This window comes from Schistocerca americana, chromosome 4 (assembly GCF_021461395.2).
Source record: "Schistocerca americana isolate TAMUIC-IGC-003095 chromosome 4, iqSchAmer2.1, whole genome shotgun sequence".
Lineage (NCBI taxonomy): Eukaryota > Metazoa > Arthropoda > Insecta > Orthoptera > Acrididae > Schistocerca > Schistocerca americana.
Genome location: NC_060122.1, coordinates 594543764 through 594558304, shown reverse-complemented (window position 1 = coordinate 594558304; position 14541 = coordinate 594543764). Strand labels below are relative to the sequence as shown.

The 14541-nt window shown below is 45.2% G+C and overlaps 1 protein-coding gene across 1 annotated transcript in view; it reads right to left on the bottom strand.

The window, feature by feature from the left end:
• Positions 1 to 425: 425 nt before the first annotated feature.
• Positions 426 to 14541, bottom strand: part of LOC124613639 (putative serine protease K12H4.7) — a 74837-nt gene continuing 60721 nt past the window's right edge. Inside the window, exons 7-9 of the mRNA XM_047142354.1 lie at positions 9054 to 9186; positions 3140 to 3309; positions 426 to 532 (exon numbers count right to left, since the gene is read on the bottom strand). Coding sequence (XP_046998310.1) covers positions 426 to 532; positions 3140 to 3309; positions 9054 to 9186 — 410 coding nt within the window. The remainder of the gene's footprint in view (positions 533 to 3139; positions 3310 to 9053; positions 9187 to 14541) is intronic.

Here is a 14541-nt window from a genome sequence, read left to right as displayed (position 1 = left end):
ATGTCGGAGATATTATGTTTTACCGGATTTCTGATATTCTCGGTATACACGTGAAATGGTCCTACGGGAAAATCCCCACGTCATCGCTATCTTGGATATGCTGTGTCCCATCGCTCGTGCGTTGATTATAAGACCACGTTCAAACTCACTTAAATCTCGATAACCGGTCATTGTATCAGCAGTAACCGATCTAACAACTACGCCAGACACTTGTTGTCTTACAAAGGTGTAGCCGACCGCAGCGCCGTATTCTGCCTTTTTACATATCTCTGTATGTGACTACACATGCCTATACCAGTTTCTTTGGCGCTTCAGTGCAAATGGAGAAGGGGGTAGAAAAGAAATTAAGATAGTTTTTGTTTCATAATTTATTGGTCTTAATTTAAAATTAATTTGAGCAACGCTCTTGACTTGCTATGTGGGTTCTAGCTGATCCACTGGGCGACTAGCTGCGCAATCCTCTCTCGGGCTGCCGTCAGCTGTGGGATGTCCAGCAGTGACGGGGCGTACAGGTCCGAGCAGTGAGACTCGTCTGTAAACAGGAAACAACACATCAATTCGAGGACTGTAGTAGTAACACGAAACATTTGTTATCAGATATTGTGATTCGCAGTGGAACATTGGACCTCCAAGAGATTCACCAGTGCACTTTGTTGTTTGTTACGACTTTTCATTTTCCCATGTCTTAGTCAGAGATGACACTTCCCGGTCTGTAGATCTCCCACATATAACCAAAGGTCTGTCTCATTTCTTGTGTAGAGGCCTAATCGAGGGCGTTCTTTGCTGAGAATACTTCATCATCTCTGTGAGTGTCGAATTGTGTACTTATCATCGAACCGCAAGTATACAGTTTGACGGTATTTTGTGGTCAATAACAGTGTACGACCGGACAGTAGAAGTTGTTTGTATTTTCACATATACGCAAATTGCGTCTGCGTGCATTCAGGAGTGTTTATATATACACACATCAAAAAAAGTTTTGCATCACGTCCGTTCCGAGAGTTCCGGAAACTGCACAGAAAATTGGAATAGAAATCAACAGATACATTGTTTCCGCCTTTTCTATTGCCCACGAAAACCACACATTGCATGTTGTGCCACCATACAGCGATACCTTCAGAGGCGGTGATCCAGATTGCTGTACACACCGATGACTTTAAAATCCAGTAATACGTCCTCTTGCATTGATGCATGCCTGTATTCGTCATGACATACTATCCACAAGTTCATCAAGGCACTGTTGGTCCAGATTGTCCCACTGCTCTACGGCAATTCGGCGTAGATCCCTCAGAATGGTTGGTGGGTCATGTCGTCCGTAAACAGCCCTTTTCAATCTATACCGAGCATGTTCGATAGGGATCATGTCTGGAGAAAATGCTGGCCACTCGAATCCTGAAGGAAGTCATTCGCAAAATGTGCACGATGGGTGCGCGAATTGTCCATGAAGACGAATACCTCACCAATATGCTGCCGATATGGTTCAATATCGGTTGGACTACGGTATTCACATATCGTACAGCTGTTACGGCGCCTTCCATGACCACCAGCGGCGTAAGTCGGCCCCACAGCAAAACAGCAGGGAACTTCCACCTTGCTGCACTCACTGGACAGTGTGTCTAAGGCGTTCAGCCTGACCGAGTTGCCTCCAAACACGTCTCCGACGATTGTCTGATTGAAGGCATATGCGACACTCATCGGTGAAGGCAACGTGATGCCAATCCTGAGCGGTCCAGGACGGCTTTTTGAAACTAAAGTAGGAAATGGAAAGGGCTGGTCGCTAAGAGCCAGACTGGTTTGCGCACTGTACAGCGAAAACGCTGAGATGTTGAACAATGATGTAAAGATCTACCTATTGTGCTTCTTCTTTTCTGTGACGTTACATCTACGAAAATAGGGAGGGTCCTGGGAAGAAGAGGCACGAGGCCTATTTTCGGACCAGCTTAGAGGACGGAGGAACTGTGTACGTTTAGGGACAATCTGGCTCTCAGGGTTCTGGAATTTGCAAAATTTCTTGAGCTGCAGAAGCTGTACTCAACGCCAAACGTACAGAAACTCGATAACATGAGAAATGATCAGTTTCTGAGCACAGTCTCACAAATAAACACAGAATAATGCGTGATGGAATTAGAATTCTGTCCCACTCTTCTACATGCTAGTATTATGTTGTTACAGAACCACTAGAAGTTAGAAAATGCGAGAACAGCTTCAACTGGAACAGCGGAAGTAATCTTAGTGATGCGTGAAAGGGAGCTCTGGACGCTGAGCAGTCGCAGAGAAGTGCTCTGGCTTGTTTACTCTCCTACGATAGCGGTGGCACTACCAGCGCGTAAAAACATGGACAGTATATCTGGTAGCATTATATATCTGGTAGCATTACGTAATGATGACTTACGCCGAACACCCTCAATCTATAGGCTATGAATAGTCACCATAACAACAACCTCGACAGTCAGATGTTTCTGATGAGGATGACGGAGCATTTCGACTTTAGCTCGAGTTCTAACCTAAATTTGACACTGTATGTAAACTGAGAATGGTTTATGCAAGGATTTTGCCGCGAGAAACTTCGATCTCAGACAACAGAGATATTTCAGAGAATTCAGCAGAAGTTTTATCTGTGATTTATGAAGTATGCGTTGAGACTGTCGATAAACCTTGATCCCAGACAACAAGGACGTAGATATAGACATTTCAGAGAATTCAGCAAAAGTTTTTCTCTGGCTTGTGAGGTATGCCCTGCGACTGTTGACCTACTTTGAAAAGTTACTGTGAGTTTCAACTGTAGAAAAATAAGTACACTCCGAATGTTAGTCTCTTGCTTCAGAGAGCTCAGTTTAGCATCCCCTCCCGTATACATAATTTTCATCAAAAAAATCTGAGATACCCGGTACATGTTTTATGGTGAATGTATAACACGATCATACACGAATCATTAAAGTCTTAAAAGATCCTGACTTAGAAGTGGGATATCGGTCGAAATTCCCTAATAGATTATGCAGCCAGAAACGGACTTCTTTTAAACATTCTAGTGCGCATTCCGAGTACGAATGTAAATTAATCACAGAACTCGGACTAAAGTTAAGCTATAGAAATGTATATAGTTAATTATGTGAATACGGTGCTGGTGTGAGATACTAACATTCAATGACGATGGCTGGAGACGACTCGTTGATGTCCTCGAGGACTCCCAGTCTGTGCCACGGGTCCAGGCCGCCGTTCACGAAGGCAACGTTAGTGACGTCGGGGTTGCGACCCCCGTACAGCAAGTTGGCGTTAGTCACGCCTTCCTCCACTCGCTCCGCCGTGTACCTGAAACAGTAACATCATGGAAACGCTGTGACAAAGTTGCTCGAAGGGTACCTACACTTCACCTATTCCCTATGTAAACATGATAGTTGATTCAAACTTCAGTTTCTAGGCGGCACATGTCTACCCCAAATCCCGGAAAGTCTGTTGTAATGTTATGAAAACGGAAAATACTAGCGGCAGCTTGAAAACTGCTGACTTACAGACCAAATATGTGTACAATTTGTTTGGAACCCCATAAAAGAGACTTTTGGGAACTCTGAGCACAAATATAAAGCAGAACTATGAAGTAGTACCACAACGGGATCTTCAATATCGGGAACGTATTCATTTAAAATGGAAGAGTTTGCATTAAGTTTGGTACATGTGTTTTTATGAAATCACTGAAAATACAGAACAGGTAACAAAGTTGAAAAAAAAAGTGCGTTCGATCAAACAGTCGAAGTAGGGAGCAATAGTTCAATGCTGAATGCACTATATGAGTTACTGTAGGAGCCATGTAAGAACCCAGCCTTATAAAACATATTACAAAAAAATTTGACAAACAGTTTAAGAATAATAATTGGCGGTACTTCACGGAGCTTCTTCCCGAAGAAAACCGATTTACCCCGTGACATGACTTGTAATTTTGAAACTATTGAAGCTTACCTGGTTGTGAAATCTATAAACGTAGACGAATACAGATCAACTTTGTAACAGTCTTTTGAAATGAAGAAGCACTTTCACTATAACAATGATTAAAAGCCACTTAAACAAATTTTTGGACAATTTTCAACAAGAAGATTTTCAAATGAATTGTTTGTATAACGTAAAACTACTCCGCGGATTAGTTGAAGCTAGATGATATCTACACTTTGATCACACAATTAAGACTTTCACGCCGGCCAAGCGGTTCTAGGTGCTACAGTCTGGAACCGCGCTACCGCTACGGTCGCAGGTTCGAATCCTGCCTTGGGCATGGGTGTGTGTGAAGTCCGTAGGTTCGTTAGATTTAAGTAGTTGTAAGTTCTAGGGGACTGATGACCTCAGCAGTTAAGTCCCATAGTGCTTACAGCCATTTAAGAATTTCACGACTGATTGTCTTAGTTGCTAATGGGCCTTCTTGGTTGTAAGGTTGAAGTCTACTAAACCTGTTGTCTGGCGTCGTCCAAAGATCACATTGCCACACCAAAGTCGACACCGCACATCGTTACACACAGAAGTTGGCGATGTTTCGCAATAAATCGCAATGACGAAGGGACGTACTCCTAAGGACCACGCTTCTCTCAGCACAGCAGTGCCATCCCACAGAGGTCAATATACAGCCAAGCATGGAAATACTCTGCCCAGTGTGTCACCGCAACTGAAGCAGTCAACATTATCGAGTAAGACTGCAGCGCTATTCAAGTCTCAGATGGAAACATACTTTTCTAAATGTTGAACATTGTACTTCCAGAGAACAGTTAGCAAGTGCATCAGGTGAAACTTTAATAGCAACTGACACTTGTAGATTATCAAGCACTTCCGTGGCAAAGGATTGAATCGAGTTAAGTAATTTTTTTATTCATTCATATGGTAAAGCGGTCTAGTATTTCGTATGTTGTGGTTCCAATGAGCCATCTCTCACAGCAATCAAAGAACCCACAGTTATGGCCAGTCGATTGTGGTTACGTCTGGTCATATCATTTTCATTCCTAGTTTCGTCCATAGCTGTGTTGGACATCTTCAAATGAACCAGGAGAACATCTGAAGATGTCCAACGCAACTGTGGACGAAATGTTAGAAACAACAAAGTTTCACAGACCATGACTGCACAGCATGGAACATTCACACTTTCACGGGTATATATGGTCCAGAAGGATTGTACATGTCGATATCTTTATGAAACAGAGGATGAACGCCGCCAGATGCTTCTGAGAAAACATTTACATAAAATTAGACAGTAGCCACAATTTTTCACTGGCGATGTTCTAATCCCGATTCGTCATCATTTCTGTACTGCTCTCACTGTTTATAGACTCAAGAATGTAACTGATCAACTAGCTTGTCTGATTTTTTAAATACGGCCGCCATCACTTTTCCAGAAGATTGTACCATTAATTTCATTTGAAGCTCAGTTGTGGCAGAGTTTTCACCTGCTTTGGCTAATGAATCTTCCGTGAGTATTGAATCTTAGACGAAATCGAAGACTTTGCTTGGAGTAGAAGGGACGAGGGAAGCAAGGTTGTAGTTTGTCTCGTTGGCATTGAGGTTGGTAAATTGGGACTATAAGCTCGGGTTGGACAAAGATCACCCATGCTTAGATAAATAAATTCTTCCAGTATTCACTAATTACCGATGGACGTTAGGCCTCTGTCACTATAAAATTTTGGATCATGAATGTGCAGCAGACCCCACATAGCAACATGAGAATTACAGAATATTCTCCGTCCTTGAAGTATAATAAACTGGTTGATGTGAGGGTGTTCCATATTTTATTCCCTAGTTGGTGTTTTCAACTGACCAGAAAAAATTCAAACTTGGTAGAAAGAGTCACAGCCCTGGGTATTCATGTTTACTTGAGTATTTTCTAGTGACTTCTCTCTGTTTCTTTATTTCAGTTATCCCAAAATCCTCGAAACAAGCGCTTTATTCCTTCCCCCTCCCACCACAACCGCCACCACCACCACGTACTTCCTTTACATACTCTCACGCCCAGAGAGCACAGTGATAATACTGAAATTCAGTAGCACATGAAAGGCTGTTGGCAAAACATAGAACGACTGCTCGGCAGTGTCTCAGAGTTGCAAGCATGATGTTCCATCTTCCCACTTGCTAGTCATCAAGTGCGCCGCTGAAGACGGACGCAAGTTTTGTTTCATTTAGTTCTCATTTCATTGCTCCATCATGAGGGCAGGCTGTCAGTTGCCTGTATGCCCCTACAAGATTTTGAAAATCTTCAGTATTATCTGTAATATTCAAACCAGGTTAAAATAATAGAGTGATCTTCATACACTCCTGGAAATTGAAATAAGAACACCGTGAATTCATTGTCCCAGGAAGGGGAAACTTTATTGACACATTCCTGAGGTCAGATACATCACATGATCACACTGACAGAACCACAGGCACATAGACACAGGCAACAGAGCATGCACAATGTCGGCACTAGTACAGTGTATATCCACCTTTCGCAGCAATGCAGGCTGCTATTCTCCCATGGAGACGATCGTAGAGATGCTGGATGTAGTCCTGTGGAACGGCTTGCCATGCCATTTCCACCTGGCGCCTCAGTTGGACCAGCGTTCGTGCTGGACATGCAGACCGCGTGAGACGACGCTTCATCCAGTCCCAAACATGCTCAATGAGGGACAGATCCGGAGATCTTGCTGGCCAGGGTAGTTGACTTACACCTTCTAGAGCACGTTGGGTGGCACGGGATACATGCGGACGTGCATTGTCCTGTTGGAACAGCAAGTTCCCTTTCCGGTCTAGGAATGGTGGAACGATGGGTTCGATGACGGTTTGGATGTACCGTGCACTATTCAGTGTCCCCTCGACGATCACCAGTGGTGTACGGCCAGTATAGGAGATCGCTCCCCACACCATGATGCCGGGTGTTGGCCCTGTGTGCCTCGGTCGTATGCAGTCCTGATTGTGGCGCTCACCTGCACGGCGCCAAACACGCATACGACCATCATTGGCACCAAGGCAGAAGCGACTCTCATCGCTGAAGACGACACGTCTCCATTTGTCCCTCCATTCACGCCTGTCGCACCACTGGAGGCGGGCTGCACGATGTTGGGGCGTGAGCGGAAGACGGCCTAACGGTGTGCGGGACCGTAGCCCAGCTTCATGGAGACGGTTGCGAATGGTCCTCGCCGATACCCCAGGAGCAACAGTGTCCCTAATTTGCTGGGAAGTGGCGGTGCGGTCCCCTAAGGCACTGCGTAGGATCCTACGGTCTTGGCGTGCATCCGTGCGTCGCTGCGGTCCGGTCCCAGGTCGACGGGCACGTGCACCTTCCGCCGACCACTGGCGACAACATCGATGTACTGTGGAGACCTCACGTCCCACGTGTTGAGCAATTCGGCGGTACGTCCACCTGGCCTCCTGCATGCCCACTATACGCCCTCGCTCAAAGTCCGTCAACTGCACATACGATTCACGTCCACGCTGTCGCGGCATGCTACCAGTGTTAAAGACTGCGATGGAGCTCCGTATGCCACGGCAAACTGGCTGACACTGACGGCGGCGGTGCACAAATGCTGCGCAGCTAGCGCCATTCGACGGCCAACACCGCGGTTCCTGGTGTGTCCGCTGTGCCGTGCGTGTGATCATTGCTTGTACAGCCCTCTCGCAGTGTCCGGAGCAAGTACGGTGGGTCTGACACACCGGTGTCAATGTGTTCTTTTTTCCATTTCCAGGAGTGTAGTTTTATTGTCATGTGCAGCAGATAAATGTGTTGTTACTCTTGGTTTGTGTACGAACGTGGACGAGTGTGGTGACAAGGGTGACAGATGCCTGGTGTTGGTTTAGTAGGAGAGCTGGAAATGGAGTTGTAAGTGGATTTAAATATGGAAAGAGAAACCGGAGCACAGTTAACAGAGAGGGAGAGGATACGGAGGACTGGCTAGTAGGAAGGATTATTAGCGCAGTATTCGAGTAAAACCATGGTCACAGCATTAAGGTTATCCAGTCTACGTGGTGACACGTTCAGTGGCTTCTGTGGTGAAACTGCAAAACTCACCTCACCGTAGCGTTGCTGGTTCTCTGCCACTCGACATAACCTGTTGTTTTCGGGTTGAATGAGTGGTGGATTTGAATTTGTTATCCGACCTGTAGCCGATATCACGATTCACAAGATTTTCCGCAGTGTGTATTTCCACGGACTCTTTAATAATGGAGTCTCAAAATGATGAGGCCGTTGAAAAATTGTTTCCTCGTATTCCATTGCATGCCCTGTGGAGATACACATATCGATAACAGCAGATTATGTGGTCTGAAAAAGATGAGTCCAACATCGATATGCAATACAACGCTTTTCCACGAGTTCTGCTGGTGTACTATCCTTGGTATACAAGGACAGGTCCTGGTTTTAACCTGACCTTTTAATCTGTCAGCCATTTTCCCTGTATTTAGATGGACGAGCTCCTTACGCAAACTATCTGAAATTGAAACAGTGTGTGCTCCACGCACACATGTTAGAAGCACACCTGCTTTTTATGAGAGGTGATAATAAGTTGAAGGCCAAAAATAAATATCAGTGTCAAGTGAATACCGCAGAGCTATCATTCTTCCGTTTGGCCGTAACATCCACGGAAAGCAAACAACAATCGTTCTCTGTCTCCATGGTGATCTGCATATTATTATAAATTGAGTTAAAATGATGTGATTTATCTTCTGCATAAGACTGTTCATTGACTGTATCGTCGACAGATTGTATTCTCAGAAAACGATTGTTTTAAGGATACTGATTTCAGAGCTTTCTGCTGAAACTCGTCGATCCCGACATTATACTAAAAAATATCTTGGTTGAATATGATATGATAGAGGGAAGAGTATGCGTGAACGAAGTAGTGATCTCTTCCTGATTATCAGAGACTAAAATAACTTTACAGAGATGCTCTAACATCTTACGTACGTCAACGACCACGTCTGTCGCTAGAGAAACGTGCTGTTTCAAAAGGAATGGAAATGCCTCGACGTTTAGGTACTGCGATGTTACTGGGATACTGTCTACTGAGAAGAGAAACAACCAGTCTGTAACACTGGTGGCGTATACTTACTCTGAGCCGTAAAGTAAGGCACACATGTCAGTGAAGTAAGGCAGCGTCATCCTGTTGCCGAAGGGCTGGTTGGCGGAGTCCGTGGTCTGATAGTAGCCGAACTCCGTGCAGGTCTGCCACAGCCACTGGCGCACTGAAACACAGTAGAAGTCACATTCTCTCTCCTATCAGACCACTCCAAAAGGTAAACCTCCACGCATAAACGAATAAACGGAAACCAGGTTATAATATTTGTGCGAAATACAGGAAGTAGTGCAGAATATATGGTATAGTTTTATTTCGCTGAACATAACCAGTACAAAATGAGAGATGGAAAACTACAATCTCATGTAACGTAACTCCACAAGATCCCCAGCAATCGTAACAACCATACTGTCCAGTCACATCAATGTGACCACTGCGTATGTTCGACGTCAACGTGCAATAACCACTCACAGACGGAGGTGGCAGTACTAGCAATGGAGGGTACACAGGGTGTTACAAAAAGGTACGGCCAAACTTTCAGGAAACATTCCTCACACACAAAGAAAGAAAATATGTTATGTGGACATGTGTCCGGAAACTCTTACTTTCCATGTTAGAGCTCATTTTATTACTTCTCTTCAAATCACATTAATCATGGAATGGAAACACACAGCAACAGAACGTATCAGCGTGACTTCAAACACTTTGTTACAGGAAATGTTCAAAATGTCCTCCGTTAGCGAGGATACATGCCTCCACCCTCCGTCGCATGGAATCCCTGATGCGCTGATGCAGCCCTGGAGAATGACGTATTGTATCACAGTCGTCCACAATACGAGCACGAAGAGTCTCTACATTTGGTACCGGGGTTGCGTAGACAAGAGCTTTCAAATGCCCCCATAAATGAAAGTCAAGAGGGTTGAGGTCAGGAGAGCGCGGAGGCCATGGAATTGGTCCGCCTATATCAATCCATCGTCACCGAATTTGTTGTTGAGAAGCGTACGAACACTTCGACTGAAATGTGCAGGAGATCCATCATGAATGAACCACATCTTGTGTCGTACTTGTAAAGGCACATGTTCTAGCAGCACAGGTAGAGTATCCCGTATGAAATCATGATAACGTGCTCCATTGAGCGTAGGTGGAAGAACATGGAGCCCAATCAAGACATCACCAACAATGCCTGCCCAAACGTTCACAGAAAATCTGTGATGATGACGTGACTGCACAATTGCGTGCGGATTCTCGTCAGCCCACACATGTTGATTGTGAAAATTTACAATTTGATCACGTTGGAATGAAGCCTCATCCGTAAAGAGAACATTTGCACTGAAATGAGGATTGACACATTGTTGGATGAACCATTCGCAGAAGTGTACCCGTGGAGGCCAATCAGCTGCTGATAGTGCCTGCACACGCTGTACATGGTACGGAAACAACTGGTTCTCCCGTAGCACTCTCCATACAGTGACGTGGTCAACGTTACCTTGTACATCAGCAACTTCTCTGACGCTGACATTAGGGTTATCGTCAACTGCACGAAGAATTGCCTCGTCCATTGCAGGTGTCCTCGTCGTTCTAGGTCTTTCCCAGTCGCGAGTCATAGACTGGAATGTTCCGTGCTCCCTAAGACGCCGATCAATTGCTTCGAACGTCTTCCTGTCGGGACACCTTCGTTCTGGAAATCTGTCTCGATACAAACGTACCGCGCCACGACTATTGCCCCGCGCTAATCCATACATCAAATGGTCATCTGCCAACTCCGCATTTGTAAACATTGCACTGACTGCAAAACCACGGTCGTGATGAACACTAACCTGTTGATGCTACGTACTGATGTGCTTGATGCTACTATTGTAGAGCAATGAGTCACATGTCAACACAAGCACCGAAGTTAACATTACCTTCCTTCAATTGGGCCAACTGGCGGTGAATCGAGGAAGTACAGTACATACTGACGAAACTAAAATGAGCTCTAACATGGAAATTAAGCGTTTCCGGACACATGTACAGTAACATATTTTCTTTATTTATGTGTGAGGAATGTTTCCTGAAAGTTTGGCCGTACCTTTTTTGTAACACACTGTATAAAGAACGTAGGGGAGACGCGGAAAACAGCGCAGTCGTCATCGTAATGTAGAAACGGAGCGGTTTATCTGACGTCGAAAAGGACGTGATCAGCGCGGATATCGGGCCAGGAGTGTAATCATTTAGGAAACGGTTAAATCTGTAAACTGCTCGCGTGCCGCAGCGGTTTAGGTATACCGTGCATGTGAAATAACGCGATCCAAAATCGGCACCGAGGCAACTGTATTACGTCACGGGCGAAGGGGCTGAACGACGGCTGAAGAAATGTGTACGGGCGAATGGACAGGCAACTGTTGAAAAACTGACTGCCCAGATGAGTGAAGACTCTACCAATGGTGTCTCTTAGGCGACCGTTCAGTGAACGTTGCCATTACGTACGGGCCTCTGCAGCAGACGTCTAGTTAAGGCACTGCTGACGGCTGTGCACCGGCGACGAAGGCTGGAATTTGCACGCCAGTACTGCAAATGGACGTCCAGTGAGTGGTGACAGGTGGTCTTTTCACGTGGATCACGTTTTATGCTCCATCTGGTGCATAGTCATTGGAGTGTACGGCTTGAAACGTCTGAAAGCAAACACTCTACTACCGGGAAGGTACGTTTATGGTCTGTGAGACGTTTACGTTGCATTCCTTGAGTGATCTCGTCATTCTGGAAGCAAGAATGGATCAACGTAAGTAATCATCTATTTTTGGGGACCGTGTACACACCTACTTGCAGTTCGTTTTTCCTCGCCGCGAAGGCATCTACTAACAGGGCAATGCAACTTGAAACGCAGCTAGCAGTATACGTGCGTGGTTTGAAGAGCACCAGGATGAGTTAAGGTACTCCCCTGGCTACCAGACTCCCCGGATTTAAACCCAATCGAGGATTTGTGGGACCACCACGAGTGGGCTGATTGCGCCGTGGATCCTCAACCGAGAATGTTAGCGCAGATGATCACAGTACTGAAGTCGGCATGGCTCGACATCCCTGTCGGTACCTTCGAAAATCTAACCGACTCTCTTCCTGAACGTCTCGCGCTGAAAAAGATGGTTATTTAAACTTTTGACTAGCGGCCACATTAATGTGACTGAATAGCGTCGAGGGCTAGAGCTGCATTAATTAATTTTCCTGCTGAGCTACTGAACAATGAAGTAGAACAATTGACTTACCTGAGAGAAGCCTACGAATATTCGAGCTATAAAATTTGAGCATTGTTATCTTTTACTGAAAAATTCTGTTAAATGTTATAAAGGAAAAAGTAACAATTAAGAGCAGAAAATATTTTGGAGATCAAAGAAACGCAAAGGAATTAGAAAAGCAATATTGGCACTAAGCACAATTTTAGAAAGAATCGAGACTGACAGAAAAATTTCCCAACGTGTATTGACCTTGAGAAGGCATGCGACAAAGAAGACTGGAACGCTCTATCTTGAGAACCGAACAAAACTAGAAAACAAAACCAAATTGAACGAAAAAAATTACGACCGATAAAAAGAACAACGAGTGTTGAACCCTTGATCAATGGGTGGCACTGAAATACCATTCTACAACGCTGCCGATTCAGCTGCGCTTCCCGGATTAAAAAAAACTGCATAACTTTAGTAAATACAGTCCCTCGGAAAGGTTCAGAGCTGATTTTTCTTCTGTAAACTTGTGAAGAACATTAACAACAACCTGATTCACGTCACTTTTTAACGCTGTGTACGGGGAAGGAATCAGCGTCGGTCATTGTCACACTACGTATTAACAGCGGAACAATCAGTGCCCAACAGTATACAGACTGCGACAGTACATGACTTTTGAAATAAAATTACATAGCTGAAATATGATTAAGAAAAACGTAGATGACTGTTAATACATTAGAATACGTTGAAGTTTCATTTACAGTACCATAGTAATAAGATACCTAATACGCAAGTAGGACCTACTTCCAAAGCGTAACAACACCAACGTACGTGTGCTACGACTACTGACCAATCAATGCGTTTGCGTTTGTTTACATCAGGTTTGTTCTTATGATAAACAATGTATGGTACAGGTGTCTTCACGCTTATTTAAACTTCGTTCACGTTTTGCTAGGGTTTGGTTTCGTTGGAATCTACTCTGCAGCTTTCTCCACTCTCGTAGTCCACTACTGGCCATTAAAATTGCTACACCATGAAGATGACGTGCTACAGACGCGAAATTTAACCGACAGGAAGAAGATGCTGTGATATGCAAATGATTAGCTTTTCAGAGCATTCACACAAGGTTGGCGCTGGTGGTGACACCTACAACGTGCTGTCATGAGGGAAGTTTCCAATACACAAACAGCAGTTGACTGGCGTTGCCTGGTGAAACGTTGTTGTGATGCCTCGTGTAAGGAGAAGAAATGCATACCATCACGTTTCCGACTTTGATAAACGTCGGATTGTAGCCTATCGCGATTGCGGTGTATCGTATCGCGACATTACTGCTCTCGTTGGTCGAGATCCAATGACTGTTGGCAGAATATGGAATCGATGGGCTCAGGAGGGTAATACGGAACGCCGTGCTGGATCCCAACGGCCTCGTATCACTAGTAGTCGAGATGACAGGCATCTTATCCCCGTGGCTGTAACGGATCGTGCAGCCACGTCTCGATCCCTGAGTCAGCAGATGGGGACGTTTGCAAGACAACAACCATCTGCACGAACAGTTCGACGACGTTTGCAGCAACATGGACTATCAGCTCGGAGACCATGGCTGCGGTTACCCTTGATGCTGCATCACAGACAGGAGCGCCTGCGATGGTGTACTCAACGACGAACCTGGGTGCACGAATGGCGAAACGTCATTTTTTCGGATGAATCCAGGTTCTGTTTACAGCATCATGATGGTCGCATCCGTGTTTGGCGACATCGCGGTGAACGCACATTGGAAGCGTGTATTCGTCATCGCCATACTGGCGTATCACCCGGCGTGATGGTATGGGGTGCCATTGGTTACACGTCTCGGTCACCTCTTGTTCGCAGTGACGGCACTTTGAACAGTGGACGTTACATTTCAGATGTGTTACGACCTGTGGCTCTATCCTTCATTCAATCCCTGTGAAAACCTACATTTCAGCAGGATAATGCACGACCGCATGCTGCAGGTCCTGTACGGGCCTTTCTGGATACAGAAAATGTTCGACTGCTGCCCTGGCCAGCACATTCTCCAGATCTCTCACCAACTGAAAACGTCTGTTCAATGGTGGCCGAGCAACTGGCTCGTCACAATACGCCAGTCGCTACTCTTGATGAACTGTGGTATCGTGTTGAAGCTGCATGGGCAGCTGTACCTGTATACGCCAACCAAGCTCTGTTTGACTTATTGCCAGGCGTATCAAGGCCGTTATTACGGCCAGAGGTGGTTGTTCCGGGTACTGATTTCTCAGGATCTATGCACTTGCGTGAAAATGTAATCACATGTCAGTTCTAGTATAATACCCGTT